We start from the raw sequence: 27,809 nt of genomic DNA, 5'->3' as shown, positions 1-27,809 counted from the left end.
ATATGTTGTTTAAATCATATTATCTATAACCAGTGGCCACTAGGATTAGAAAATTCCGAGGAATTTTCAATGCGGTAATTTTCCTAGGGAAATTTTGGGAATAACCAGGAATTTATATAAATAAATTGGAATTACTGATATTACTTAAATACAATTTTATACTATATTTTATTATATTCAAGCAACAAAAGATAATCTAAGAATATGCATTAAATGTTTAGTAAAGACATTATCAAAACTCAACTTCACTCGTACTATCATCAACCCACCATTCTGATATTTCAATTTCTGACGAACTATTTTCTTCCAAATATCTATTGTTTCTAGTTGAGTATTTGAGGACAATTGTTGATTTATTAAATCTAAGTTATGCTCAATTGATATCTACACTTCTACCTTTTTATTTCTTAACTTTTCAAAGAATGACTCAGTGGCCCCTACACTCTCTGAGCGATGGAAACAGAATACCTCCTTGAAAGTGCCCCCCCCCCCACCCACCCCCAATAAAACAGTTAAATATTTTTTGACACCCTTTAGGCACTACATGAGGTAGTAGGAATCGTTAATGAATATTTTTATAAAATTGATAAATTAGGGAAAGCAGAAATTTTTTAAGTAAACGATAATGTAAAATAAAACAATAAATTTTTCAGTCTGAATCATACATCTCAGAATCATCATATCAGAAGAAGTTAAATAATGTATTAATATAAATATTATAATAAAATTGATTTACAATTCTCAGAATCTAGCAAATCTTTAGATTCTTTAACCTCCAGGTCATGTGTAATATTATATCCCTCGTTTTAGCCATAATATAATTATTTCGAAACTTAGACATTTTTTTCAAAAACTTGGCTTGAATTTAAAAAAATTTACATATATCCTCAATATTATACATACTTAATGAATGTCTTTTCCTCCATTCCCTTTGGTGTAAAATAATGTTTGATTTAAAAATTTCATCGATTCATCATTGAATCTTTCATTAAACTGTATAATAATTAGATCAACGCGGCATAAATTGGTTTAATAGCTAAAATAAGTATTATATTTAATAATGAAAGTATATATTATACCTCTCCTTTTTGGATTGTAATATTTGAAGTCTAGAGCTTTCAAAATCAAAAGACAGATTTCTCTCTTCATAAAATCTTGGGCCTTTGAAAAACATTAACAAATTCAGGGTTATTATATTACTATTAGGATTAAAATATAATACATGCATTAATTTAGATTATACTTCTCAAATTAACCAGGCAATCTTTTGCCAATTTAAAATGATTTATTGCAAACACTATATCATACTAAATAGTTTGCAATTTTGTACAAGCCATGCTTGTTATCTACAATATTTTATCCGAAACACTAATAAGTGATAAAATAAAATCAAAATTTTCTATTCTAAAAACAATAGCACTAGCTATGGTATAATTGGCAGAATCTTCAGAATCCCCTAAATTTTTCAAAACTGCCCTCAAGGTATTTTAAGGTATAAATATTTTTAAATAGCTTTATATGATGATAGTCAGCTTCTATAAATATGAAATGAACATCTTAAATTTAAACAAATAAGATATAACTACCGAGTGTAACTATCGAGTGGTATTCTTTGCCGACAAATCGTTGCGATTTTGTCAGTTCATCACTCTCTGACATGCTTTGAGCACTGCATATTTAACACCATTGAAATACACATAATCTCGTCTAAGATTTCTAAATAGTTCTTTTATCAATTGACATAATTGAACAATGATTAAATTTAATAGATGACAATAGCACTAAATAAAAGCTGCCTTTGAGATCTCAGCTCTAATCAAAGCCTATACTCCTATGATCTTTGCACTCATGCTTTAAGCACCATCATAGCTTTGCCCAACTAAGAATTCGAGGAGTAGATTTATGGAACTATTGCATATTATATTTTTTTATTATCAAGACCAGTCTTTACCATTTTCATATACCTTACTAACAAAGCTATTGCTTCTGATTTCGAAATATCATATGTACAATCAACTATAATTAAAAAACACCTGTTAACAATCTCTTTTTTATTTTATACCCATATTTTTCATGGCTTCAATAAGAATATTTATTTTTGTTTTTTCTTCCTTCTTTTTTTAAATGGACAGGTTCCATTCTAATAATGTCTTTAAACGCCACTATTTCAAAGCTTTTTTTTATATATCGCAAAGCTTTTCTTTTCGTTAAAATTTTGCCCACCATGGCTTTTTCTTATATGGTTTGTTCATTTATCATCGCTTATATTATGTTAATTAAACATTTTTATTTTTTTGATTGATATTTTTGGGCACATTGTAAAATTGGAAAAATAATTTTATAAGACAAGAAATCTAATGGGTGTGGTAAAACAAAAATTGAATAAATTTTAAGTACCCCCCAGGGGCCACTAGATTGACCATATACGTTCTGATGAAGCACTAGTAGGATGTATTGATAAAATTCTTTGGACAATTATAGATAACGATTTTATTGTACAGAGCTCTTTCCACCATGTTATTTGATTAAAATATCTCACCCTATCCCAAATTCCAAAGTATCCTTAAAAAACCACCTTTGGCTCGATATTCGCTTAAGTTTCTAAAATCAAATTAGCATCTAATTTTAAAAAATCAGAAAGATGTCTTATTATTGAGATCCCATGATCAATCTCAATATCATCAAGGTTATCCTCCATATATCAGGCAACCAATAGATATGCAGGATTTTTTTGCAACAGAATTCTTTTCTCTTTTGAATAAATGATTTATCTTTAAACAGATTTTTTAATATTAAATATCCAGGTACTTCAGAAATGTTGCTTTGTCAGATTCAAGTAGTAATATTTCAACATATATTGGTTCAATAATTTCTAAGATCTTCTTTATTTTTTCCCCCAAAATTATCATCACTCAGAATTTGGGTAAAATAATAATATTATGGATTACCATTTCTTGTAAAATTTTTTGATTTTTAACTAAACTCTTTATCATTATTATTGCATCATTCCATAAGTGTTGGATACTTATTACCAGGGTTGGCAAGTCGGTCAATTGACAAGGAGTATTTGACCTGGTCAAATACGGTCAAATACTCTAAAATGTTATTGGTGAATAACTATATTTATTTAATGAACTAATATGTATTTAAAGCATATTTATCAATCTAATTTGTTTACAAATTATTTTAAAATATATTTGTAATCATAAAGGCATCGATTTAATTATAATTTTATATAAAAATATAGAATTTTCTTATTAAAATATTAGAATTTCAATTTGAAATATAAAAAAAAATGAATTTTTCTCATTATTAATTTGTTTGATCTAAATATATAAATAAATATATAAATTTTACTTAAGCATGGTTTGAGAAAATTACTAATTGCCAATTTATATTACATTATGTACAATTATCCAAACAAGATGGGTATCATAAATTAAATGTAATGAGCAAATATAAATATGCAAGAAAGCACTGAAAGCAGCTGTTGAAGAAGTTGGATATTTGTCCGAGAGAAATTATCAATAATATATTAAATGATATTTTGGACAAAAAATTTAAATTTTAAACTATTGATAAACATTTAACTATCTTATTGACCTTGGCTTACGTAAAAAATGAGATGCTTAATTTAGAAAACACATAATACAATCATGTCCATGATTTTATAATTTACCAACCTAAAGAAAAAATATTAAAGATAAGTTTGAAAAAGAAAGCAATCCAAATACATGTGCTCTCACTGCACTGCTGATTATTTATTGGATTCCCAATATAAGGGGAGCATCTTTAGTTTGATGAAGCATATGACATAATACAAAAATTAGTCGCTTCATAAAGAGATGATCTCAAAATATTTTATGTGAAATAATAAATTTTAGAAGTAAAAGCGGAGTATTTAATAGCCAAAATATGTGGAAACCAGTAACTTTCATAAAAAACAATCAGATTTCGGGCACAAGTTGTTGGAATGGCTTTGTTCACATTGAATATTAAGTGAAGTGTCTAAGAAATTCGATTGAAGATCTCGACAACCAGAAAATTGGTAGGAGTATATCATAACCTAAGATTGATTAAAAAATATTAAAGAAAATGATAAGATTGAATATAAATTAGAACAAGGCTCTGCCATAAAGAGCGAAACATTCATTATAGAATTTAGAAAATAATTTAACATACATACATTTTTTACTATTATATATACAACAGAATTAATATTGTCTTAAAAAACATTTATTTGAATTTGACCGGTCAAATATCGGTCAATTGACCGTATCTCATTTGACCGATCAAATGCACAACCTGCTTATTACATTGTTTCTCTTTTAGTTTTACAGAAATAAAAGAATTGCCTTTAATTTCTTTTATTAATGTTTTAGCCTTTCTTTATATTTTATTCAATGAATCTATTATATATTTAATTAATAAATTTGGTCCTTTTGTAGAACACCCAATACACTGCAAATGGGAATAGGTTTGCTTAGTTTTTAAAAATTTTAAATTGGGAATTTTGGAAATATTCCCTCTCCTATTTTCCCAGAGAATATGTTAAAGTTTAACAAACCTATTGGTCACTAAATTTTAAGTTCGATAAAAAATGTCTCAATGACTTAAAATGTATTCTTTTTTAAATCCAGACCAGGCCTAAAATTTTAAATCCCACAGGTCTCTGCTCTATATAAAAAGAAAAACTAACAAAACTTTATTTTTTTTGCATTAAAACAAAGTTTTTTTTAATTAAAGTCATTCAATTCTAGAAATACGAAGCTGAAAATAATGAAATGCAAAATATCATAAATATAACCAATAATTATGTTTTGACGGGGGGGGGGGGGTGCAAGTGAAAATATGAAATTAATTTGACTCCAGAAAATTAAGGGGAGAAATATTATCTAATATATTATTAATATTTTGTCATAAAATCAAATAATTAGGGCTGTGATGATCCTTAAAATTTTTATCAATCCTATACGATATTTATATTAAATGTCTTAAAAATATCAATATTTTTATTTAATATAAAAGCAACTAATTTTTACGGATAATAAGTATATTTTTTTTATTCTTCAAAAGTTTATCATTTCATTTAAAATTACGTAAAGACCTCCTGTAACGATTAACTACCTAACACTTAGGGATATAGAGAAGAAATCTAGGGGATCAGGTGATCATAGAAAAGTTCGAGATCCCCTACAGGGCAATGTTTATTGATGGATGTAGTTTTGTTAAACGGCTTGATTAAAAATGTTAGAGCAAGATTTCAGCCAAGATATTATTATCTATTCCTCGAAATTCTTCCATTGGGTAATTTTTTTTTGGCAAAAACCTTAAGTTAGCCGCTTTTAAAAATCGGCTATATCGAACCTTTTAACACACTAGCTGAATGTGACTTGTTAGACAATTCTAAGTCCATTTATTGCAGCATTATAACATTATTTAATACAAGTTTCCTTTTAGGTTTTTTTTAGAATGATAGCTTGTCGACCCAGAAATAAAACATCACTGCTAATATTATGCCCACCTATCAATTACTACTATCAAAAAATTAATTAATATTATTAAAAATGCGTCTATAAAATAAATAACAGCTTTATAATATTTTATGATATTAAGATTTTGATTGTGTGACTCTTTATATAATTATTTAATAAATATCTCTATAAATGCTTGCCACTAGGCTCAAAGTCCCCAAGCATTGAAAGCTTATTACGAAAAAACGCCCAATTTAAAACCAAATATTCCTTCCAGTACCTCTCATGAACTCAAGACCCTTTTATTGCGACTACTCAAGAGAAATGCTAGAGATAGAATGGAATTTGGTTTTAACTTTACATAATTTTTTATGGTTATGAAGTCATAGAGTTGATCTTAAATGGTTATGAAGTCATAGAGTTGATCATAAATGTTTTTGAGATTAGTAAGAAAGAAGTTGAATGAGTTTTAAAAAAATATCTGAATATTTTTAAATTTTTAACTTTTAAATCTCATATTCTATTTTATTTCAGACGAGTTTTTCAACGACAAATTTTTCCACCTGCCTATTACTAAACAAAGTAATAAATATTACTTTTTATAATAAAATAAGGTGCATTTTATTAAAAATTTTTATTCTTGAAGTTTATTATGAAAATCTGACTCATTCCTACTATTTTAGAGGGAATTGTTCATGAAAAATAAATTAATAAGTCCATTGATTATTATAGAAAATTTTTCACACTGTCAACATATTTTTCCCCTAGAATCTTTTAAAGGGGGAGAATATATTAATTAAAATATTCTTAGTCACATTCAAAAATTAAATTACTAATTATTTATATAGATAACAATTCAATTATTTTAATTTATATATTTCGTCAATCTTTAATATTCGATATTAGACAAGAAAGATTATTTATTTAATTCCCAGAATTATTTTGAATCGTAATACCTCAAAAAGAAAATAAAAACATAAATAATGTTATTACATTTTGCCTTAGCCTCTTCTCCTCAAACCCCTAACATGAATTCCTCAAAACCGAGAAGAAAATACCCTCATAATAGCTCTAGTCCTGACAATACCATTAACATTAGCAATCATATTATTGATAAAATCGATTACAGAGCTAACGAGAGGCGATCAAGGGAAAAACATCTTTTAACCGAAACTATAAAGAATAATGCTATGCCGGTAATCACATATTTTATTGTAAAAGTCTTAACCTTTTTTGTTGTTGAAAGAAAAATATTTTTTGGGAGATATTTATATATAATACTGATGACCAAATTTAAATATTAAAGTTAAGAGTGAGTTTAATTTATAATGATACCTTCTATTTTTATAATTAAAACATATATTTTTTTAAATATATTCATTAAATATTAATTAGAATTCTTAAAAATATTTTTTTTTCATACTTTTTAATAGAATTAAATATAGTAACTACATTAATTTAAGAATCGAATCTAAATAAAATGATTTTAAAAAGCTGCAAATAATATATCAATAACAATGTGTGACAAGAAAAATGGGAGAAGAAATAAAAACAAGTTTTGGTGCAGAATTTGACGCTGAGTTCGAATCCGTTTTCCAAATTTTTCCTACACGCCAAGTTTTAAAAATATTACCGTATAAAGACAACTTTTCGAAATCTCAAAAATGGTAAAATTTAGGTCTTTATACGGATGTATTTTAAAAAGTATCGAATAAAAATCCCTGAATATTGGTGATAGTGTTAAACTTATATTTTTTTATAAATCTACTAATTTTTATAATTTTTTATCGATTGGTTTTTGAGAAAATGGTAAAGAATTTCGTTTTGGGGGTCTTAAGTTTTCAATTTAAATCACTATCAAAATTATTAACTTTAGAAGATAAATTTTATATAATTTTGGTTCAAATATGCTCAAGATTATATATTAATTCTAATTATGTTGCAAAAGTACTCTATGCCATGAAAATTCAACCAAAATCTATAAATTAAAAAAGTCGGTACAGATATTTTCGAACTTTTTAATTTGTACACTTTTATTGAATTTTCTCTGCATAAAGCATTTTTAAAGCAAAATTAAAGTGATATTTATCTTTTTTAGTTGTATTTAGTAATATTTTATGCATTTATGATCAATTTATACCAAAATCAGATATCTGTACCCACTTTTTTAATTTGTATTCTTTTTGAATTGAGCATTTTTAAAGCAAAATTCATTTAAAATGCAATAATTGGTAATTTTTTCATATTTTATATTAATATTTATCTTTTTTAGATGAATTTAAAAATATTTGTGTTTTTAATCAATTTATATCAAAATATATGATTTTCCAATGGAGTACCTTGAACCCATAGTATGGGCAATAAATAATAATGCCAAATAACGAGTAGGAAGAAAGGAAAAGAATTATTTTTTTTCGCGCTTAATTTTTCATATTCGCGCTTTTTATAAAGCGAAGAGAACGAAAGCCACAATAAATAAATATATTAAATGTTAGCTATATTAAAAAAGATTTTATAAATAAAGGTAAATTTAAAAAATATAGGTTGTTTAAAAATTGAGTGGATTTTATAAAAAAAAATGTATAATAATAATAAGGAAGGTTTGCTGCAAAAATTAAGATATTTCTTTAGTTGTAGAAGTTATAAACCTTCAAAAAGTGCTAAAAATGACCTTTTTGGCCACTTTAACCTAAAATAAATAAAAAACCTGACGTGCTAGAAAAAAACTGACAGCGGATTTAGAATATGCATAAAAAACTGTCTTAAAACATGTTTATTTTATTTTCTCCCAAAAGATCAAGTCGAAATTTGTCACACAGTGTAATTATTCATAAATCAAATTACTATGATTTCACATCTTAAAAATTATTTCCTGTCAACGAGGAGACTATTTAAAAAATATATCTTTTGCCTAATAGAAGAAAAAAATCAAGTGAAATTATTTAGTTCTTCTGTAGTTAAAATGCACCATTATTACGTATTTCGATAAGACCATTGAATCGTAGTTAAACATATAGATAAATGATCATTTAAAATAAATTTAGCATTTTTTACTAAATTAAATTATTCCGTATTCGACTTTGAAAGCCTAAATTACCAACAATAAATTTTAGGTTTCGAATAATCGCCCTCATAGCTCATCAAACAAAACTAATTCGAATAACGAAAATACGTATAAGCGCCACTTGAGCAATGTTATGGATAAAACTATTCTATGTGAAGAAAAACAAACTTATGTAAGTTTATTATTAAGATAATTGTTATTTTTACTCGCTTTATTTTGATTCTAATTTTTATCGCATGATGCTATCTAAGTATTTTTATTTATTAAAAGATGTGTTAAAGTTTTATGTATATACCGCGCTAACTAAGGCATAGCCTAATATTAGACTTACAATTATTATTAATTCACATTATCTCTACTTGATTATTATTAAGTTCTAATAAAGATCAAATTATCAAATTCATTAAAGATCAAATTCATTAAAGTTTTGTAATTATAACAGCCACTTTATAACCTAATAAAGAGAAACTCGTTTTGTAGGAAAATGAACTTAAAACACCCTAATGTTAAACGCAAGATTGGGGAAAAGCATATTTTAGTATGATTTAACTGATATAGGGGTTATTCTGGCACTCGATGCTTTGAATATAAAGTTAGGAAAGATATTGTTACACTAGATCCAAGATGACCACTTGCCAAAAGTGTTATTCGCAAGAATGTTTTGAAAGATATTCAGCAGGTCTTAGCAGTGATATTGGGTTATTGAGGTTCAATGAATACTTTAACGGCATGGAAATTTATGAGCAATAGGCCTTAGAAAAATGGTTAGGAAATTTAAAGACTATCCTATTTCGTTAAGAAGAGCTTGAGAGCCTTGTCAGGGACTTTATAGGCGCTAAAACTAAAAAGTATGCATCTTAATTTTGGACCAGTCAATTTAGGGAGGCTATATACAGAAGGTATAATTTTTGTCTTGTTATAGGTGAGTGTCAGGTCCTGGAGGTGAAAATCGAGTTGAGCTATTGAAAGAGAGAGCGATTGGAGGTTAAAAAGCCCGAAGGGGAGGGAGGAGAGGTGCTAAGGGACTATAACAGACAATATATTTTATATTTAATTATTTTATTTTTTTTAAAATAATATTTTATCGCTAGGGAAAATATGTCAATCATCAGATAGTTGATCATGGAGGTTTATCGAAATTTAAAAATGCCTCTCCCGATCGCAAGCATTTTAATTACCATCAATTCAATGCAAGCGGTCAACGTGTTAAAAATTGCAACGATAATCTTTTTCAAAATTTCTCGAAATGTGAAAGGAGCAAAATTCCATCAGAGGAAGTGACCACAAATCTTTTAAAATCATATCCTAAACAACGCGTTCTCAATGATTCTCCTAACCAGTTTTATGAAGTATATTATTACTAATAAATAATGTAATAAGATTTATTTATTTATCTTTAAAATGAAAATCTTCTTATATACTTAAATTTAATATAATATAATCTATTAGCTCCAGATAATTTACATTTGTTCTTCTTCAAGTATTCGATTTTTTGCATTTATAAAAACTTAAACAAAATATCCTATTTATTATATTAGGATAAGCTTTTGAGAGATTACGTTGTAGTATCCGATTCTAACGGTATACCTAGCCATAATGGTAAATTTATAATTATCATCGGAATTTCTTCTTTTCTTTTTACACGATTTATTTATATTTGGAGAGCATTTTTACAATTACATATCGCTTTTTAATGATCATTATTTATATAAATAATACATTTAAACCTTCTCCAAATAAACTAGAAAAGGAATCAACAGATTAAATTTGATTCTTATTAATCACTTTTATTTTTAATTATTTAAGCCACCAATCTCATCAATAAGGCCACAAAGACAAACGTTAAGTAAAACATTAAACTTGTTTATATATTTTTATTTAATAAATTTTAACATCCAATTCTCAAAATATATGATTTTATAATTCAATTTACCATTTAAAATCTTATTACAATTTTTAAATTGATATTGTGTTTTCTTTTTTTTACCTCTTTTTTACCTCTTTTTTCTCTCATCATTTTATTTAGAACTTCTTTACCTTCTAATAATTGCGCGATTGTCGAAGATTCAGTCATAAAAGGTCATGACAAAAATACTAAAAATTACACGGAAGAAAGTAAGGACGTATTGATAAAAAAACAAGCTTTAACACACGCAAAAAAATTAATTTCTGAACCTATACCAGTTATTTCCCGGGCTATATCTTTCGAAAAAGCAATTGAAATGAAAAATAGGCAGGATAATGCACATTTAGATAAGGTTTAAACATTGAATATATTTTCTTCATTTTATTTATTTAGAAATATGATAGGTTACAATATAATTTTTTAATTAATATCTGGTGTTGACTTACTAATTATGATAATTTCGAATGTTATATAGCATTTTTATTATATTTATTTTAAAAAAACATTTGAATTTTTCAGTGTTGATTGATTACTACATAATTTAATTAATATTATTATCGAGAAACATAAATAAAAAGGCAATCCATTTTTTTAAAAATTAATTTCTCTGCATAGATTTCCGATCCTTTTGAAAAAGATGCTGGACTAAAGACTTTGAAAAAAACTACTGGTAATAATGAAATTTCTTCTCAAGTTCCATCCACACCTCCCACTTGCGCGAACTCTTTCAATAATTGCTCCTTGAAAATATCATCACTTTCTTTACCATCACGTATAAAATACACAATAATTTATTGTTATTGCCACTCTGTATATTTGCATCTTAATGCATCAATTTACTCATTACTTTTAATAATAATTAGAGATATACAGAAATCAAAATTTTTACGCCTGGCCTGGATTTTAAAATTTTCTTCTCCCTGCCCAGTGTCCAAATTTTTATTATTTTATAATCCAGCCCGAAATTTTTAAAATCTTGTTTAATTTGAATAATGTTTCAAAAAAGGAAATTAAAAATATGAGCAGTAAGTAAATGAATATTAAACGCTCATTATGTAATTTTTCAACTAATTATTTTGTAATATATATAATATAATTTATTTTTTTAAAATTGGCCTCGCCGGTTTTATATAAAAAAAAATTTTTTTTTCGACCTGACCTAGGTTTATTTTTAAATTTAGAACAGGCCCGGATCCGAGCCTGCATGTCTCCGGAAATAATAAATAGGAAGGCCAGTTACTCATTCATTAATAAAATCACTTTTTATTTATAATTGTTTTTTTAAAATGATTAATTCAGTTCAATTTAGTAATTGTATGCCGCCCTATGGTAATAATCATATTAGAACAACCTCTCCTAAAGTCACTTTTAATCATGTGAATCAATATATTTATGCACCTCAAAATAGCTCTGCCACCCACAAATATCATTCTTCATTTACACCACCTAACTCCTTAACAAGTTTTTTTTAAAATTCAATTAACTTATGTACTCAATATTATAAAAATAAATATAGTATTTTATAATGCCCCATTCAAATAATACTCATCATAATTACTCATTTTGTTTTTCAGACTCAATTTTTTTTCTTTTAATTTTATTCATTTTATATATGTTTATTTGAGAAGATCTCAAAATAGAGTATTAAATTAATATAACATTAAAAGAGTTTAAATCAATATGATTTTTTAATAGTAAACTTTACATTGTCAAAAATTTAATATAAAAAAATTACCATAATAAGATAACTTCTTTCCAATTATGAACAGAAATTGGTACAAACTTCAATTAAACACGATAAAATATGTTTTAAATTGATAGACCTTTTAATTTTTTAAAAATAAAATAACAGAGTATGCACCAAATTCTTCTCCCAATATGCCCTTTACCAATAATAATCAATTGCATTCAATAAGATCAAATACCGTCCCCGATTTCGTTTTAACCTATCAAAGTAAATTTTTTTATGTTAAAATATAATTTATCTTGTTTAGTTTTATAAATTGTATTTATATCTATAATGAAAGTTTTATTAATCGTTAAATTTTCTATTTGCTGCCCAGAGCCTTTGGCCTTAAAATGATGTGATCTAAAAGAAAACCTTGGTGTGCTTAAAAAGAATTTTAAAAATGCAAACACGGCTGAGCCAGGTTTAAAATTAAAAATGTAATAAACTTGGGATTTTTAAAAAATAAACTTAAAAGACAACATTCATTGAAAATTGCCGGATGGATTATTTAAACATTCTTTCACTTCTCATATTTTTAATTTCCCCTTGAAACCATTTACAACAAAATACGGCTCAAATTTATTTAGAAATAAATTTTGAAAACCTGGCCCATGAGATTTTTTTTTAAATTTAAGCCTAGCTATAAAACAGAAAAAATAATTTAAATCTGTGCCAGCCTTGAAAATATATACCTTAACTTGCAAGGTATCTACTATTTATTTATAAAACTGATTTTTTTTATTTTAAATATAAAACTGATTTTTTTTATTTTAAATATAAAACTAATAAATTATCAAGATAACAATATGGACAATGGAATAAATAATTTTAATGTTGACAACGGATTTTTATTTCAAAAACAATCAGCTATCCCTGGTAACACTGAATATTTTCACAGCTTTCCTCCTGATTTATCGGAAGAGACATTACTTGAAGTAATGATGAAAAATATATATAGAAACGGATTTCGTTTTTATTAATATAATATTTAAAAGACTATATGATCGAAAACCATAAAGACGGAGACATTTTTGCCTAAAAATGGGCGATAATAATTTAAATATACTATGATTAATAAATCATTAGTGTCGTTGGTTGACATTCAAATAAAATGACAATATGATTTAAGTTTTATAGATATATTTTGCTTTTCAAAATTTACCGTTTTGCCTCTTGCCTTCCTCCTAGAAATGGGCGATCGTTCCAGGTCCCTTTATTATGCATTAAACATAGAAATGCTATATTTTTTGAAAATAAATTTTACCAGCATAATTTTAAATTAAAAAGTTGATCAGTTTTCATACTACAATAAATTAAATTTAAAAAATTCTTTTCATTCGTTAGAAAGAGCACAACGAAATATTGGCCAAATTGAATTTCGTGCACGTGTTGGTGGAATGTATCATGGAAATTATAGTCTTTAAGAAATCTCCTTTCAGTGAGTATCTGATGTCCGATATTCAACCTCAGCAAAATAATTCAGTGAGTCACTTTATGTTTTTTTATTCCCATATCATAATGCTTGTTGCCGTTTTTAAAGTGTATAATTTTTTCGTTTATCTTTAATGCATTTTTTGGTTTAAAAACTAATTTAATATTTCTTTATCAGTATCTCAGTATAGGTTCTTAATTTTTTTTCTTTTCTATAAAGAGAGAAACCAAAAAGGATTGTAACGAAGACGATGTATTTAAGATGGATCTTGAAATAGTGACTTTGTATATCCACGTTTTGCAAATTTTAAGCGCTTCGTTAGATGTCGCGTCTCAAGAGATGGCTTCCAAACGGTTACAATCATCAAATGCCGTTCGATCAGGTTTTTTTTATATAATATTTCATCGACCATAATTTATAACACAAATTTTTATATATTTTGTTATATCTCCGTTTTAAAGTAAGAGCAAACCTTGATATTTTATTAAATTATTTTTTCATATTATATAAGATGTGTGGGAATGATATATATAAAAAAATAATGTTACATATCCTTTGTAAATTATAAAATAATCAATTAAGGTAAAATTTAATTTTACATATATAGTTATACTTTCCATGCACCGTTTTTATCACGACTCTTTGCTCATGTGTGAACAATCTATAGAAGTTATCAATCGTAAATACAAGATTAAAAAAGATACGCTACTTTTTCATAATTGCGAAAATGGTGAAAAAATTGTGTCTTCGTTGATGCCAGCCGAAAATTTGATTTATGAGTATTGTGTTCACTTGGTATAACATTTCACCTTTAATATCTTTCCTTTCCCTTAAAATTTTTTATTGGATTAATACAAATGGAGATTTTTTTTAATTTCAAGATATTAAAATTATCATTTTCGTGCATTTTAAATAGCTTCTTATATGCAAAAATTTTAGAAAGTGCTTTTATCTCAAATTCTTTATTATATACGATACTTTTTAAAAAAATTAGTGTCAAGCGGCGGTATTGGATGAATTATTCGGAGAATCTCATGAAGTTAATAAAATATATAATAATCAATAAAAATATATAATTCATCCTTTTTTTTTTATAGTGCTTCGAAAAATATCACAAAGCTCACATTTTGCTACATACATTGCACCAGCAAATTATGGATAATCCCGACTCCGATGATGAAAGGATTTTAAAAACCCGTAAATTGATTCGATTTACCTTTTTAAAAAATATAATATATCCTCGGACGGGGAATCAGGATTTTCTCCTTTATTCAATGATGGATGAATTGAATGAAATTCATTGTTAGGATTTGATAAAAGGTCTTTTAAAAAGGAATATATCTGATTAATGGATCTTATTAACCCTTATGACAGCAATTCATGAATCTTCCATCAAAGGGTTTTTCCAAAGAAAAATTTAGAAAATCACAACATTGGCACTTAGTGTTGAACCAATGATTGTTGTGTAGGAATATCTATCTAAAATAAATAATAAATTATAATTACAATTTAGTACTTTTATAAATAAAATAAATCTGAGACCTGCTAAAAATTATACATACAATTTAATATTTTGGTAATTAAAACAAATAAGATACCTGCAGGCCTGGGCTATATTATAAACATATGCCAGGCCTATAATAATATTTTTTTAAATATTCGTGCTTAGCAATTTCTGATTCCCATCATCAAATAAAGGTGAAATTTAATATTTATCCTTCATTGAATAAGGAAAATATTCTGAAAACCCGTTATTCTTGACTAGCTATCAGTTAGTTAAAAATAATGTTGATTATTAGTGTTTCAATTGTTAAGCGTGGGTTATCATATGAAGCTTTCTTGAGTATCATTGAAATCTTTAAAAATACACATGCTATAATTTAACTTGCTTTTCGTATATTATTATAGTACATTAGTTATTTTCTTAATCCCTCCGCTATAATTTAACTTGTTTTTCATATATTATAGTACAATAGTTATTTTCATAATCCCTCTAATAAGTTTCTTAAACTTATGTTATCTTAATTTTATTTCAAATATACCGTAAATAAAATTAAGGTCGAAATTACAAATTTTCTTATCTTTCTTTTCATCATGCTATAATTTAACTTTTTTTATATATTATAGTACATTAGTTATTTTCCTAATCCCTCTAATAAATTTCTTAAATTTATTTTATCTTAATTTTATTTCAAATATTATCATAAATAAAATTAAGGTAAATTTTATACAATCAATAAAGGAAGTTAAGAAAAATTATTACTTTAAAAGTATTTTGTAACAAGATATCTACTGGGTCTAACTGCTTACTTTGGCAAGTTGCTATTTTTTAAAATTTTAAAATAAGGTAAGTTAAAAAAATTATTACTTTGTCTAACTCCTTATTCAATTTATTTTTATTTATCAAAAAATAGAAACATTAAAATATTTTAAATATAGCAGGTTTTCATGTGAAAATGAATGATAAAATGTTATTAATAATCATGGCATGTTAGTTCTAGTATACTAAATTTCACGGGTATTAGTTCTAGTATAGTTTTCTAAATATCACGGGCGTTAGTTCTAGTCACGGCCTATAAGAAGATGTTTATGATATGTGAATTGAAAGTAAGCGCATGAATGTTTGAATTTGGTATGATATTATCATTGGACCAAATAAGCTATCATGATTTTTATTGGACGAATATTTTTTAAAAGAATACTATTGGCTAAATTTGATTTACGTTGTGACACGGCTTTTATATATCGTCGGTCTAGAATTGGAGTGCTCCACTCGACATTTTCAAAATTTTTGAGTTAGAAGAAAATAAAAACTAGATTAAAAAATATTAATTTTTGCCAAAGTTATTGTCAAAATTGATCAATAACTTTTTCTTATATTTTATTTTAAACTTTAATGTTGATTTTCTCATTTTAAACAATTGCGCAAGTGGAACACTCCAATCTAGACCGACTATATATTATAGAACATATTTAAATTTATTAAACCCATAAACGCTAGAGGGATAAAAGAAATATTGGCCTTCCTATAACAATTTAAGAATTTGCCGAGGGCCAGCTCGGTCTGAATAATTTTTTTTAAAATAGATCCTCCGTGAAAAGTTCTATTTCTTCTTGCTATGTCTTAGATACAACAAACCAAATAATATTTGATATGTTCGAAATTATGAAAATATATATACAATCATTCTTTTTAGATAAATAAAATGTTAATTTTAAAAATATATTATGAAGGAGATATGTATAAATATTTAACATATTTAAAAGTAACTCACTACTTTTGTTATTACATTTCAAAAAGTTCTATTTAGAAAAAAAAATGTTAGTTACCGTACTTTACCAACACTTTGCTATTTATGTGAAATAAACTATATTATTATTATTAAGACAATCTCCGTAATTGGATTTGAAAGTTCCAATAATAAATTCAGGGTTTATTTAGGATAGATTACTCTCTAAAAACATACCATAATTTTTTATATTTATTTATTATTTTTTTAAAGTAAAAAATAGCGTAGAAAACCGTCTATTGAACATCAGCCTACGTGCGCACGTTCCTTTAAACCCTAACGAAATTAATTGTTTTTAATGATTTGAGGATTTCATATTGCAAAATTATAAAATCAATAATTATTACGATTTATAACGGTATGTGTCCCATTTTCCCCCCTTATATTTATCTTGTTCAATTAAATATTTAATAGAATTATTTTTAGAACCTTTTAATTAGTAATTATTATTAATATTAGCTTTGTCATAAATTTATCTATACAACTAAAGTAATGTATCTTAATATATAAAAATTTACTAGTGGCAATCTTTATGTATATACATTTTTCACTTAATTTATACTGGCAGTAAGATGCGAACATTTATTATATATATATATATATATATCGTATTTTATAAAACTGCTTATATTTATTTTATAAATTATTTATATTTTAATATCTGTATTTATAAAAAAATTTTAAAATAATCAATATAATAACATTTTATTTTGGTATCAAAATCGCTGAATGATACTATTAAATTGCTTATTTTCACTTGGACTTATACTCTCAAAGATGGACATCGCTGAAGTAAAAATATAGCAATTTCTAGCTACTGTTACTTCAAACATTTATTAATTAAAAATTATCAGTTAAGGGTTTTAATTATTTTTTATCTTACATTCTTAGAGGCTAGGTTAGTTTCAACGGCCTGTATAAAAATATATAGCATCTAATATGTATTATTAAACCCATCATTTACACAATAACAATATTATAAAACATTTTTTAAAATGCTTTATCTTTTCGACAAACATTAGAGGTCGAATAAATATATAAACAGTTGAAACATATTAATTTTATATCCTTTATTAATCTAAAATACTATATATAATGTTTATAACGAAAAAAATTTAAAGCATTTATTTTTTTCAAACATTTCGTCAATTTTTTTTGGTTAGAGACCAAATTAAATAAGTTTTCCACCGGTGCGGAAGAAGATAACAATATATCGTTGTTTCGTAAAAAAATCCTTTCACGGTGGAAAATTATTAAATTGTTTTTTTTGTCTTTAATCTATATAGATATACTTTGAAGTCCTTTCACTGCTTCGTTTTATCAATGAAATTTTTATATCCAAAATAGTCATTAATATTAAATTAATGTAAGGTAAGGATCCTTATACCCGTCTAATCTACTAGCAGTAATGGATTCTTAGGGTAAATTTTTCAATCTCATTGATGCAACCTTATTTTAACAGTTACATAAAACCTATTGACCCCACTCCCCTTGAAATTCAGAATAGATTTTATAATTGCATTGCATGATATAAGATTAAATTAAAATAATGAAAAATTATTTCTTTTTTCCTCTTTTAGCATATATGAAACATGATTTTTAGATAATTCTTACTTACAAAATGTTGCCAATTTGTTAACAACTTACTCGCTTGAAAAAGCCATATACTTGAATTAACTATCGCTCAAATTCCGTAAATTTGCACATTATTCAAAAAAATCTAAATTTAATTATTTTCTTGAGAAATATGAATTCAAGATCTGTCAGGTCGTGTAGTGTTCGATCCTAAAATTTGTTGTAAGGTTAATAGAAGCCGGACAGACCACCTTGTATGCTCTAACATTTAAAAAAATAAAATATCTCCCATTTTGGCTTATATTTGAAGTAGATGTCTGCATTGGGCGGGTTTTTAGCCCGCTCGCCTAAATTTTTTAAAAAATGGGCGGTTTAAGAGAAATATTTAAACTGCTGGCGGGCGGGTTAAAAACTTTACAACTTTTATTTGTTATTTTATATCGTTAGCATTTAAAAAAATTTGCTGCCTGAAATTTCTTTTAATACCAAATTACCTCTGGGCCTAAAACGAATTATTTGATATTCGATTCGTATTTTACGAATACGAATAACACAATTATTCGATTCGAAATTTCGAATATGAATAATGAGGAAAATTATTTATATATAAATATTCGTAATTATTCGCATTTATTGCAAGTAAAATAAAAAGAAGTAATTAAATTTTCCTAGTGGATATCATTTCGTTTTATTTTATTTCCTATTATCAAATATCAAATCATAACAAGTTATATTTGCTGAAAAAGTTTAATGGAAGAAAAGGAAATGCTTCAAAGTAAAATATAATTATTTTATTTTGATTGTTTCTCTTTAATCATTTTTGATGTTATGAACAAGTCAAAACATTTTTATAGAGTGTGCCTCTTTCCCATATTCTCGAGTTCCTGGCAGATAAATAACTAAATTTTTTTGACTAGTTCTTATTATTTGATTAGGAAAATCCTTTTCCCATTTAGTAACCTTATTTTTGGCAAATTTTAAAGACAATCTAATTCAGATAGTGCATTATAATATCTTCATCCTCTATTACATTGTCATAATCACCTCTAAAAATTATATTAATAATTAAATAAAGGAAATTTATCCTACTAAAGTATTTTTAATAAATAAAATCATAATAAAATACTTTCTAAAATTTTGTTATATTTTATATGCAAAAATGACAATTAGTTTAGAGAATCCTTAAAAGTGTCATCTTTAAACATCTGTAAAATTTTTTTTGCAAAATATTTTATAAGCTTTAGAAAAATTTCGAATCGAAACGAATAATGATTTTATTATTCGTACGAATACGAATAGCGCAATAGTATTATTCGATTCGTTTTTTTGTAGGCCTACCTATAACTGAAGATGTTGTCAGAAATAATTAATTTGATAAAAAACATGTTGGATTTGATTTGAACGAAAGAATAGAAAATCTGATTTTACCCGTTTTCTTAAAGCATATTCAATTAACGATAATTAAATTATAATCGCAATGTTTAAATTAGATAGCATCCACGTCAAAATTAAAATACAACAAGAGGGAAGATATGGCTGTTACAGGGGAGAGCATTACCTATTGACAGCAAATTTAAATCCTAAAGTAACGAATTTATAAACAATTAATTTAAATTACTTTTTTTTATTTATTATTAATGGTTTCACTTTTTATTTAAATATCTCACTTGAGTAGAGGATATACTTCAAACTGATATCCTAGTTTGATAAACGATAAGAAAAGGATTTATCAAAGCTATCAAGATTAGCTAGAAAAATATTGGCAATTCCAGCAACAAGTGCTTTTCTGAACGAGAAATTAGCGTTGCTGGAAGGTTTTAGTAACAGTAAATATTAATTTTATATTACAAAAATATTTTATTAGATCAAATAAATTTCTTAATCCGAAATTTAAATGGAATATATTCTTTGCTTTATATAGCATTTTCCTATATTATAAAACTTTTTGTAGGGATGTAGCGCTGTAATTAAATTATTTTTTTTATTAAATGCTTAAAAAGAATGAAAGAATGAGCTTATATATAATGGGAGGCGTATTTTCTTATAAATAAAGGGCGGATGGGTAAAGATTTTATATTAAAGGGCGGGCGGGTTATATTTTTTAAAAATATAGGACGAGGGGGGGGGGCTTATGGGCTTAAAACCCGCGCATTGCAGACTTCTAATTTGAAGTATCTCCCTGCTTTAAATAGGCGTTTTTCAATTATGGCTTTGATTGTTCTGCCAATTTTATTTTGAGTATAATTATAGATTTTGTCAATTCTCAGCGTCTACATGAATGGGGGAGGGGGGGGGGGGCTAGGAACAGTTTGAATCAAATTTTTATTGAGTAGGTATAGGCACCTTTAAAAGGGGTAGGATAAATTTATTGGGGGATTATCTAATAAATTTTCAGATGAAATAGGACAAAATATATTGCTGTAAAAATTAATACTTTTATTATAAACCTATTATAATACAATGATATTGCTGATCATCAATCCAATATATATTGCGAGGAAATCAAATTGACATTATTTTCAAAATAAAACTTTCCGCTATCCTTTTAAATGTAATTTAAAAGGGTTAGACATTCTCAGCAAACTCATATTTATGACAAAATGCTATAATAATGAATTCATTAAAAATTAGGGAGTTTTGAATATATGATCTAAAAAATAACTCTTTGTAGAGCTAAAATAATTTAAGTTATTATTTTTAAAATTTATGAAGGGAGTACCAGTATAATTAAAAAGGTGTAATTAATAATGGAAAACATGCGGGGATTTTTGAGGGGGGGGGGGTAGTCATAGATTTTTGAGGGGGTTTTTATCCAGTGAAAATCCTCTTATGTAGACGCTGCTTATTCCTAAGGTTACTCGTTTTCAGCTGGGTCATGAGTTTGTTCGAAGCTTATCATCTTATTAAACTTAATGCATTCTGAAAATTTCCATTCATGAGATTGGAGTTTATTATTCAAGAAGGTAAATTAATATCACTTAAATATTGGTTTCTTTTGTTCGGTGAACACTTTTTGTAAAATATATTTATCAATCAACAATATAAGAATACTCCCTATATGATATCTGCACCCGTGGGGCAGGTCATGCAAACTTTGATAAAAACTATTTATTAATCCCCAATATAAGAAATGAAATTTTCGTTAGATTGCTAAATATCGATATAATATGTATTTTCAAATCCCTATCAGATTGCAAGGTCTGTGATGAGGCATGCAAATTTTGATAAAATCTATATTACTACCTATAATAAATCAACCTTGCGTTAGAATGCTCAAATTTCGATATAATATATATTTCATACTCCCTGTAAGATATTTACAAAACCCCTGGTCTGCAAGCCGGACCATACAAATTTAAAAATTATAACAGTGGGCTGGACAATTTGTACATAAAAAGCAATAACAACGATGAGCTTATTTTAAGAGTTGGGGTTTGCCAGTTTGTATTTTATTTTAATTATAAAATACATATAACAAATCTTGACTAGTTCAAATTTGTATTTTGATGATAAATACAGATACCTAACATAAATATTAACCATTCACTGCATCTAAGCCATACTCCAGATTTATTCTTATAGAAGGAAATTTCAGTGAAAAAGAATTAAAATTCCAAATATTTTCTATAAAAAATTATTATACTAAATCTACTCCAAATAAAATACTAAATTTACAAAAAATAAATAAGTTATTTATAATATGATCCAATTTCAAATACCAGATATCAACATAAATGATTTATAAAACCTTTTTTATAGAAAATGATAGCCATATAGTAAAGAGTCAAACTCATAATTCATATTAGTTTTTCCATAGATTTTCCATATAAATTATAAATACTCAAAAGTAATAACAAAATTCTCTACAATTCCTAAGATAGGTATTCTAAACATGCTGGAATACACTTAAGGTAAAATCATATTTTTAAAATTAAAAAAAACGATCTAAATTTAAAAAATAACACATTGACGCTAAAATATACACTACTATTTTCTATATGATACTTAAAAGTACAATGAAATAAAATGTTTATTATTATTTTACCAGGGTTTTTGCAGTTTTTACTCTGGTATCGGAATAAAATAGATAAATATTAACAAAAGTAAAGCAGATTCATAAACTATAAGTGGTCCCAAGCTAAATAGCATTTTATTTTATAGCTAACTGCTACTGATGACAATTATTAACCTGAAAATTATATTCAACTATAATATATATAAAAATCACAGCAAATTTAGCCAATAGTATTCTTTTAAAAAATATTCGTCCAATAAAAATCTTCCAAGTGTTATGCCATTCTATCATGTGATTATAGATTTTAATTGAATAAATATTTCTGTATGCTCAAGGTCAAGATGTCTCAGATTTAGATAAATTATCAATAAATGAAAATCTATCAAATTAAACAATATAGCCTAGCCATTCGTCAGAGGATAAATATTTAAATTTTCACAGTATCAATGTTTGAATTATCAAATATATTTTCTTACAATAAAGATCTTATTGAAAAATGGATCCATGTCATGAGAAGATGCGAACTTACTCAAAACTCTGGAGAACAATGTAATTTTGCAACTTGATAAATGGAATTGTTATCATGGAAGCAGATTTTGGTTTTGTTATTTAATACAACTCAATTGCCGTTAGCATATGATATTTTTAAAATTTTGCCATTTATTAACATATTGGTTATCGTATATGATATTCCATGTTATGTATGGAACTTTCAACTGAATATCTCTTATCTTTTCTGAAGATTTGGCCTTTCTACATGCATTCCATAATTCTGTATATTTTCTCACTTCATAATTGTTGAATGTATGTTATTCATATAACTTATAATAATATTTTTGATTAAATGTATAATCTTTTTGTTTAACTTATAAATAAATTGTCTATGATTGAAGTATGTCTTAAATTTTATTTTATATTTTGTACTTAAGTAATAAATCATTTATTTGGAATTAGTTTGAAAAATTTCTTTTTGAAGATATGGCTATGCCTGATAAAAAAAACCAAGGCCCATACAACTTTCATATTCTAATTGTATTTTTAAATGCATTATGACTTTTTATATATTTTATTTCAGTTCTCAACTACCAAAATTATTATGGTCTTTGGTGGGTTTGAGAAAATTTTCCCAAGTGCTTGGACCTGGCGTGGGAATTTTTTTAATATTATATATTAGGTTTAGATGTAATATTTAACACAGAATATTTATATGGCTCACAGGTAAAAGCTAATTTAAATATATTTTTACTCAAAAAATAGTATTCACTTCACTCTTAGTCTAAATGGGTTGGTAATGGTCTGAAGTAGGGGTGAGCAAGGTTAAAAGAATAAAAAATAGATATGGTTTTTAGAGATTTAACTATCTCCAGGCTTGGGAAAAAATTTTGAAAATTAGTTTAGGTTGGCCAGATTGAGAATTTTTTTTTATAAGATTTTTATGGGTTGGGCTGGGCTTAAAAAATATTTTTAAAAATATATTGGGCTGGACTTATGGATTTTTCAAAATTATTATCAGCTTGGACGCTTGGAATTTTTTTATTATTAACTATGGGTCAGACATTGTCCTAAGACAAATTTTTTGCAGGCCTGGGCTCGGCTTGATCAAAAATTCAAGGCCCATAAAATCTGATTTTGATTCTATTTTTAAATTCATTATGATTTTTTAAATATTTTATTTCAGTTCTCAACTACCAAAATTATGATTTTTCATTGGGGTTGGAAGAATTTTTTAAAATTATTATGTTGTACCTTGCTTGGAATTCTTTTAATTTTAAATATTGGGCATAGGTGATCAGTAATATTTTACAAATAATATTGATATTATCTAGTAAAAGCTTTAAATATATTTTGTCTCAAACCATAGTATTTACACTAAGTTTTAATGAATTGAACCTGGCCTGAAAAAGGGGGGGGGGGGGTAAAGATAAAAAGAATAAGGATATTATTTTCAAAAAACAGGTAACAATTATCATAAAAGTAAGGAGAAAATTCTCATTCCCCATCATTTTTGATTAAGAGTAATCAACCCGGTCTTATTTGTTTTAGTTTCCAAAAATATTATATATTTTATATAATACTTAATAAAGTTTCAATAAATTATTTGTAATTATAAATAAACCATTTTTGAATATGCCGACATTTTTCAACCGACACGTTTCCTCTATATAAATTTATTTTAAAATTCTGGGGCACATCTTTATACTTAACGAATGGGTAAATTATTTTCATAAAAATTGTATTTAATTTCGACGATCTGATTTGTTATACATATTTATACAATATTATTTTGAATTGTTTAATAGCTATTTTAATGTGTTATGAAATAAGTACTTGAAAATTTATATTTTAGGATAAAATTGAAAAATATATTTTTACATATTAATTCGGAACACGGACATGTGTCTGCATAATTAGTTTATAGATGATATCGATGAGATATCCTTTTCATTTAGCAAATATCAACATTTAAAATTTAATTAATTTTGTAAAATTGAGATATATTTTAAGTGTAAGTTTATTTCATATTATAGGCATATCCAGGATATTCATAGGGAGAAATTTATAGGTGTGTTGCCTCGTATTATTTTCGGGTCATAGATTAACGTTTAGCCGGACTTTGTTGGGGTCACATTTCTCTTTATATCATATTAATTTTTGATTAATAGATAACTTTTTATGTTTTTTTCTGAAAAATAAAATTATAATAATTTTTATTATTTACATATTCTTTAAAAAAATAATAAGTAGCTTTAATAGTATTATTGTTAGTTTAGTTTTCTTGTTTTAAAATGCCTTAATAGAATGTTATCAATCTAAATCCACATTTAAAATACTCTTTGGATAAACAATAAAAATTTTTATATAGACTAAAAATAAAAATCTGAATCAACCATTTTTATTGAAGGTTACAGGCAGAGATGTGAACCCGGACCCTGAACCCTCCTGGACCCTCGTATTTTGGCTGAACCCGGACCCGGACCCTTTTAAAAAGTGGAGGGTCCAAGGGTTTAGGGTGTTAAAAATTTTAAAGCAAGGGATGTTGTAAAATATTTAAGAACTCCCACAATTGTTAGAATATTAAAATCCATGAAAATGTAAATGGCAATTTTAGATTGCACAACACGTTGGTCCTCTATGTGTATGATGCTAGAGCGATTATTAAGTTTGAAAGATTTCTGTAATGATTTTATCATAGGAGCATGTGAAATCATTTTGTCAGAAGATGATTGGAATCAAGTAAAAGAGCTTACTAGTGTGCTGGTTCCTTTAAAAATAACAACATTAAGAGTGCAAGCTGAACAATTATGTTTATCGGATTTTTATGGCATATGGTTAAGATGTCGATTAGAGTTAGGGAGATTAACAAGTTATTTTTCAAATGAAGTATTAGAAAATACGAAAATAAGAGAGCAACAATATTTACAAAATAGTGTTGTATATGCTTCGATATATTTAGACCCGCGATATCAGGTTTTATTAAGTAGTGAGCAAAAACAAATGGCTATAGACCATCTAGAAGATTTATGTTATACCCAAAACTCTATTATTTACAATACATTGGTGGTTACAACAATATCTAATGGTTGTAGCGATAACAATGATAATGATAACGATATTGATGATCTGGAAATTTTACTATTAGATAGAGAAAAAAAAATTAAATTATCATCTGATAGAAAGGAGCAAAAAATATCTATTGTATCTTTAATAGAAAAGTTCTCGGAAGTTATGAGAATTAATAGAGATGCAAACATTTTAAAATTCTGGGAGGAAAATTCTTCAATATATCCAGAATTATATACCTTTTCTAGAATCGTCATGGCTGTACCGGCGACACAAGTACAATAATTTATGTATTATAAAAATGACTATCCATCTTAGGTAAGCGTAGAACGTGGATTTTCATCGTTGACTAATTTACGTGGAAATCTGAAGAATGATATTTTAGAAGGTATCATGATTGTGCGATTGAATAAAATATTTAAAATATAAATTATCTCATTTCGAATTATAAATGTGTATATATTGAAGTATAATAAAAAATGAATGAAAAAAAGTCTTATTTTGAGTCATTATTTTTATGTTTCCTCTGAACCCGGACCCGAACCCTGGACCCGGGTCCTTTTTAAATTTATTACCGGACCCGAACCCTTTTTTTTGTCGAAGGGTTCACATCCCTGGTTACAGGTCAGTTCCGTCCCTAATTTTTAGGATGGAGCGCGGCTATATCTTTGGACAGGATATCAAAAATTCAATGGAGAGACGAGTTCGCACCTGTCCCCAATATTCTCATCTCTTGTGTTTTTTAATAGAAAATATATTTATTTTTTTAACATTATCATTAAAATTAATATATTATTTATTATATAAGAAATAATAAATTATAATATAGTTCTTTTGTATTCTAGTGACCATTTTTGGCCCAGAAATTCTGTTAAGATAGTTTAAACTTTTATTTTGAAAATTATTTTAGTTTATTCTAAATGACTTATTTATAAATAAGATCATTATCTATCTTTCTTCTATTTCTATAAGATCATTCTCGTTAACTTTTTTTTTCATTTAAAAAGTGCGCGAAGACATTATAAAAAACATAATATTAATAAATTATACTCATTTTTCAAAAAAATGTTAGGCATGAATTTTTAATAAAATTTTTACCTATAAAAATTAAAATTGTTATAATATTTTTTATAATTTTAAATTATAAGAAAATTTTTCATCTTTTTTTGAAATACGATACGCGTCCTCAAAGCGTTGGTTACGGTTCATCTTAATTATATTATAGCAAAAACGGGGCACTTCCCAGCGGATGGAAGTTCATCACCTCTTATTTGTATGTCAAATAAATTTAATAAAACAACTTTCTTAATGATCTAAAAGTTAGAATATTAATTTTTTATATAAAAAAAATTATAATATTCTTCAAAATCAAATATGCATTTTAACATTTAAATATTGTTTGGTTTATAATTTATTTTAAAATTAAATATTTGTCATCTGTCGCTCAACAATATTATATTTCAAATCAATAAAAAAAAATCCAGAAAATAGATCGTCGAAATATTCAAAAATTTATAATTATTTTTAAATTCGATATTTATAAAATTATGAAATTATTTTGATTCCATTTCAACAAAACTCTATAGTTTTAAACTTAAAGGTATTCACCTGACTTTCTTCTATTAGTTATATAAGAAGGTAATAATTTTTTTTCAACATATAATTATTTAAATTATTATATAAAATAAAACTTTCGAGATTTATTCTCTTAATCAACACCAAAAAAAATATCGAATTAAATCTATTTCATTTATACACTTTAA

General features: G+C 25.9%; 2 protein-coding genes across 3 annotated transcripts in view; both read left to right on the top strand.

Annotated features, from left to right (window-relative positions):
- LOC135929130 (serine/threonine-protein kinase unc-51-like) overlaps positions 1-17,484 on the top strand; it is a 29,940-nt gene extending 12,456 nt beyond the window's left edge. The window contains exons 10-27 of one of the 2 annotated variants that reach the window (XM_065465645.1): positions 5,681-5,822; positions 6,009-6,056; positions 6,480-6,670; positions 8,588-8,710; positions 9,630-9,887; positions 10,077-10,137; positions 10,345-10,384; positions 10,565-10,796; positions 11,060-11,216; positions 11,744-11,905; positions 12,297-12,398; positions 12,972-13,108; positions 13,518-13,655; positions 13,825-13,987; positions 14,213-14,400; positions 14,600-14,644; positions 14,703-14,802; positions 17,109-17,484. In XM_065465645.1, the coding sequence (XP_065321717.1) occupies positions 5,681-5,822; positions 6,009-6,056; positions 6,480-6,670; positions 8,588-8,710; positions 9,630-9,887; positions 10,077-10,137; positions 10,345-10,384; positions 10,565-10,796; positions 11,060-11,216; positions 11,744-11,905; positions 12,297-12,398; positions 12,972-13,108; positions 13,518-13,655; positions 13,825-13,987; positions 14,213-14,400; positions 14,600-14,644; positions 14,703-14,802; positions 17,109-17,194 (2,373 nt within the window). In that variant the 3' untranslated portion in view covers positions 17,195-17,484. The remainder of the gene's footprint in view (positions 1-5,680; positions 5,823-6,008; positions 6,057-6,479; positions 6,671-8,587; positions 8,711-9,629; positions 9,888-10,076; positions 10,138-10,344; positions 10,385-10,564; positions 10,797-11,059; positions 11,217-11,743; positions 11,906-12,296; positions 12,399-12,971; positions 13,109-13,517; positions 13,656-13,824; positions 13,988-14,212; positions 14,401-14,599; positions 14,645-14,702; positions 14,803-17,108) is intronic. The other variant, XM_065465646.1, reaches the window with a different exon arrangement.
- An 8,097-nt stretch (positions 17,485-25,581) lies between these two features.
- LOC135928713 (uncharacterized) overlaps positions 25,582-27,809 on the top strand; it is a 38,237-nt gene continuing 36,009 nt past the window's right edge. The window contains exons 1-2 of the mRNA XM_065465169.1: positions 25,582-26,322; positions 26,365-26,434. Coding sequence (XP_065321241.1) covers positions 25,582-26,322; positions 26,365-26,434 — 811 coding nt within the window. The remainder of the gene's footprint in view (positions 26,323-26,364; positions 26,435-27,809) is intronic.

This window comes from Gordionus sp. m RMFG-2023, chromosome 4 (assembly GCF_954871325.1).
Source record: "Gordionus sp. m RMFG-2023 chromosome 4, tfGorSpeb1-WG-v2, whole genome shotgun sequence".
Taxonomy (NCBI): domain Eukaryota; kingdom Metazoa; phylum Nematomorpha; class Gordioida; order Chordodea; family Parachordodidae; genus Gordionus; species Gordionus sp. m RMFG-2023.
This window is presented reverse-complemented; position numbering and strand designations above follow the sequence as displayed.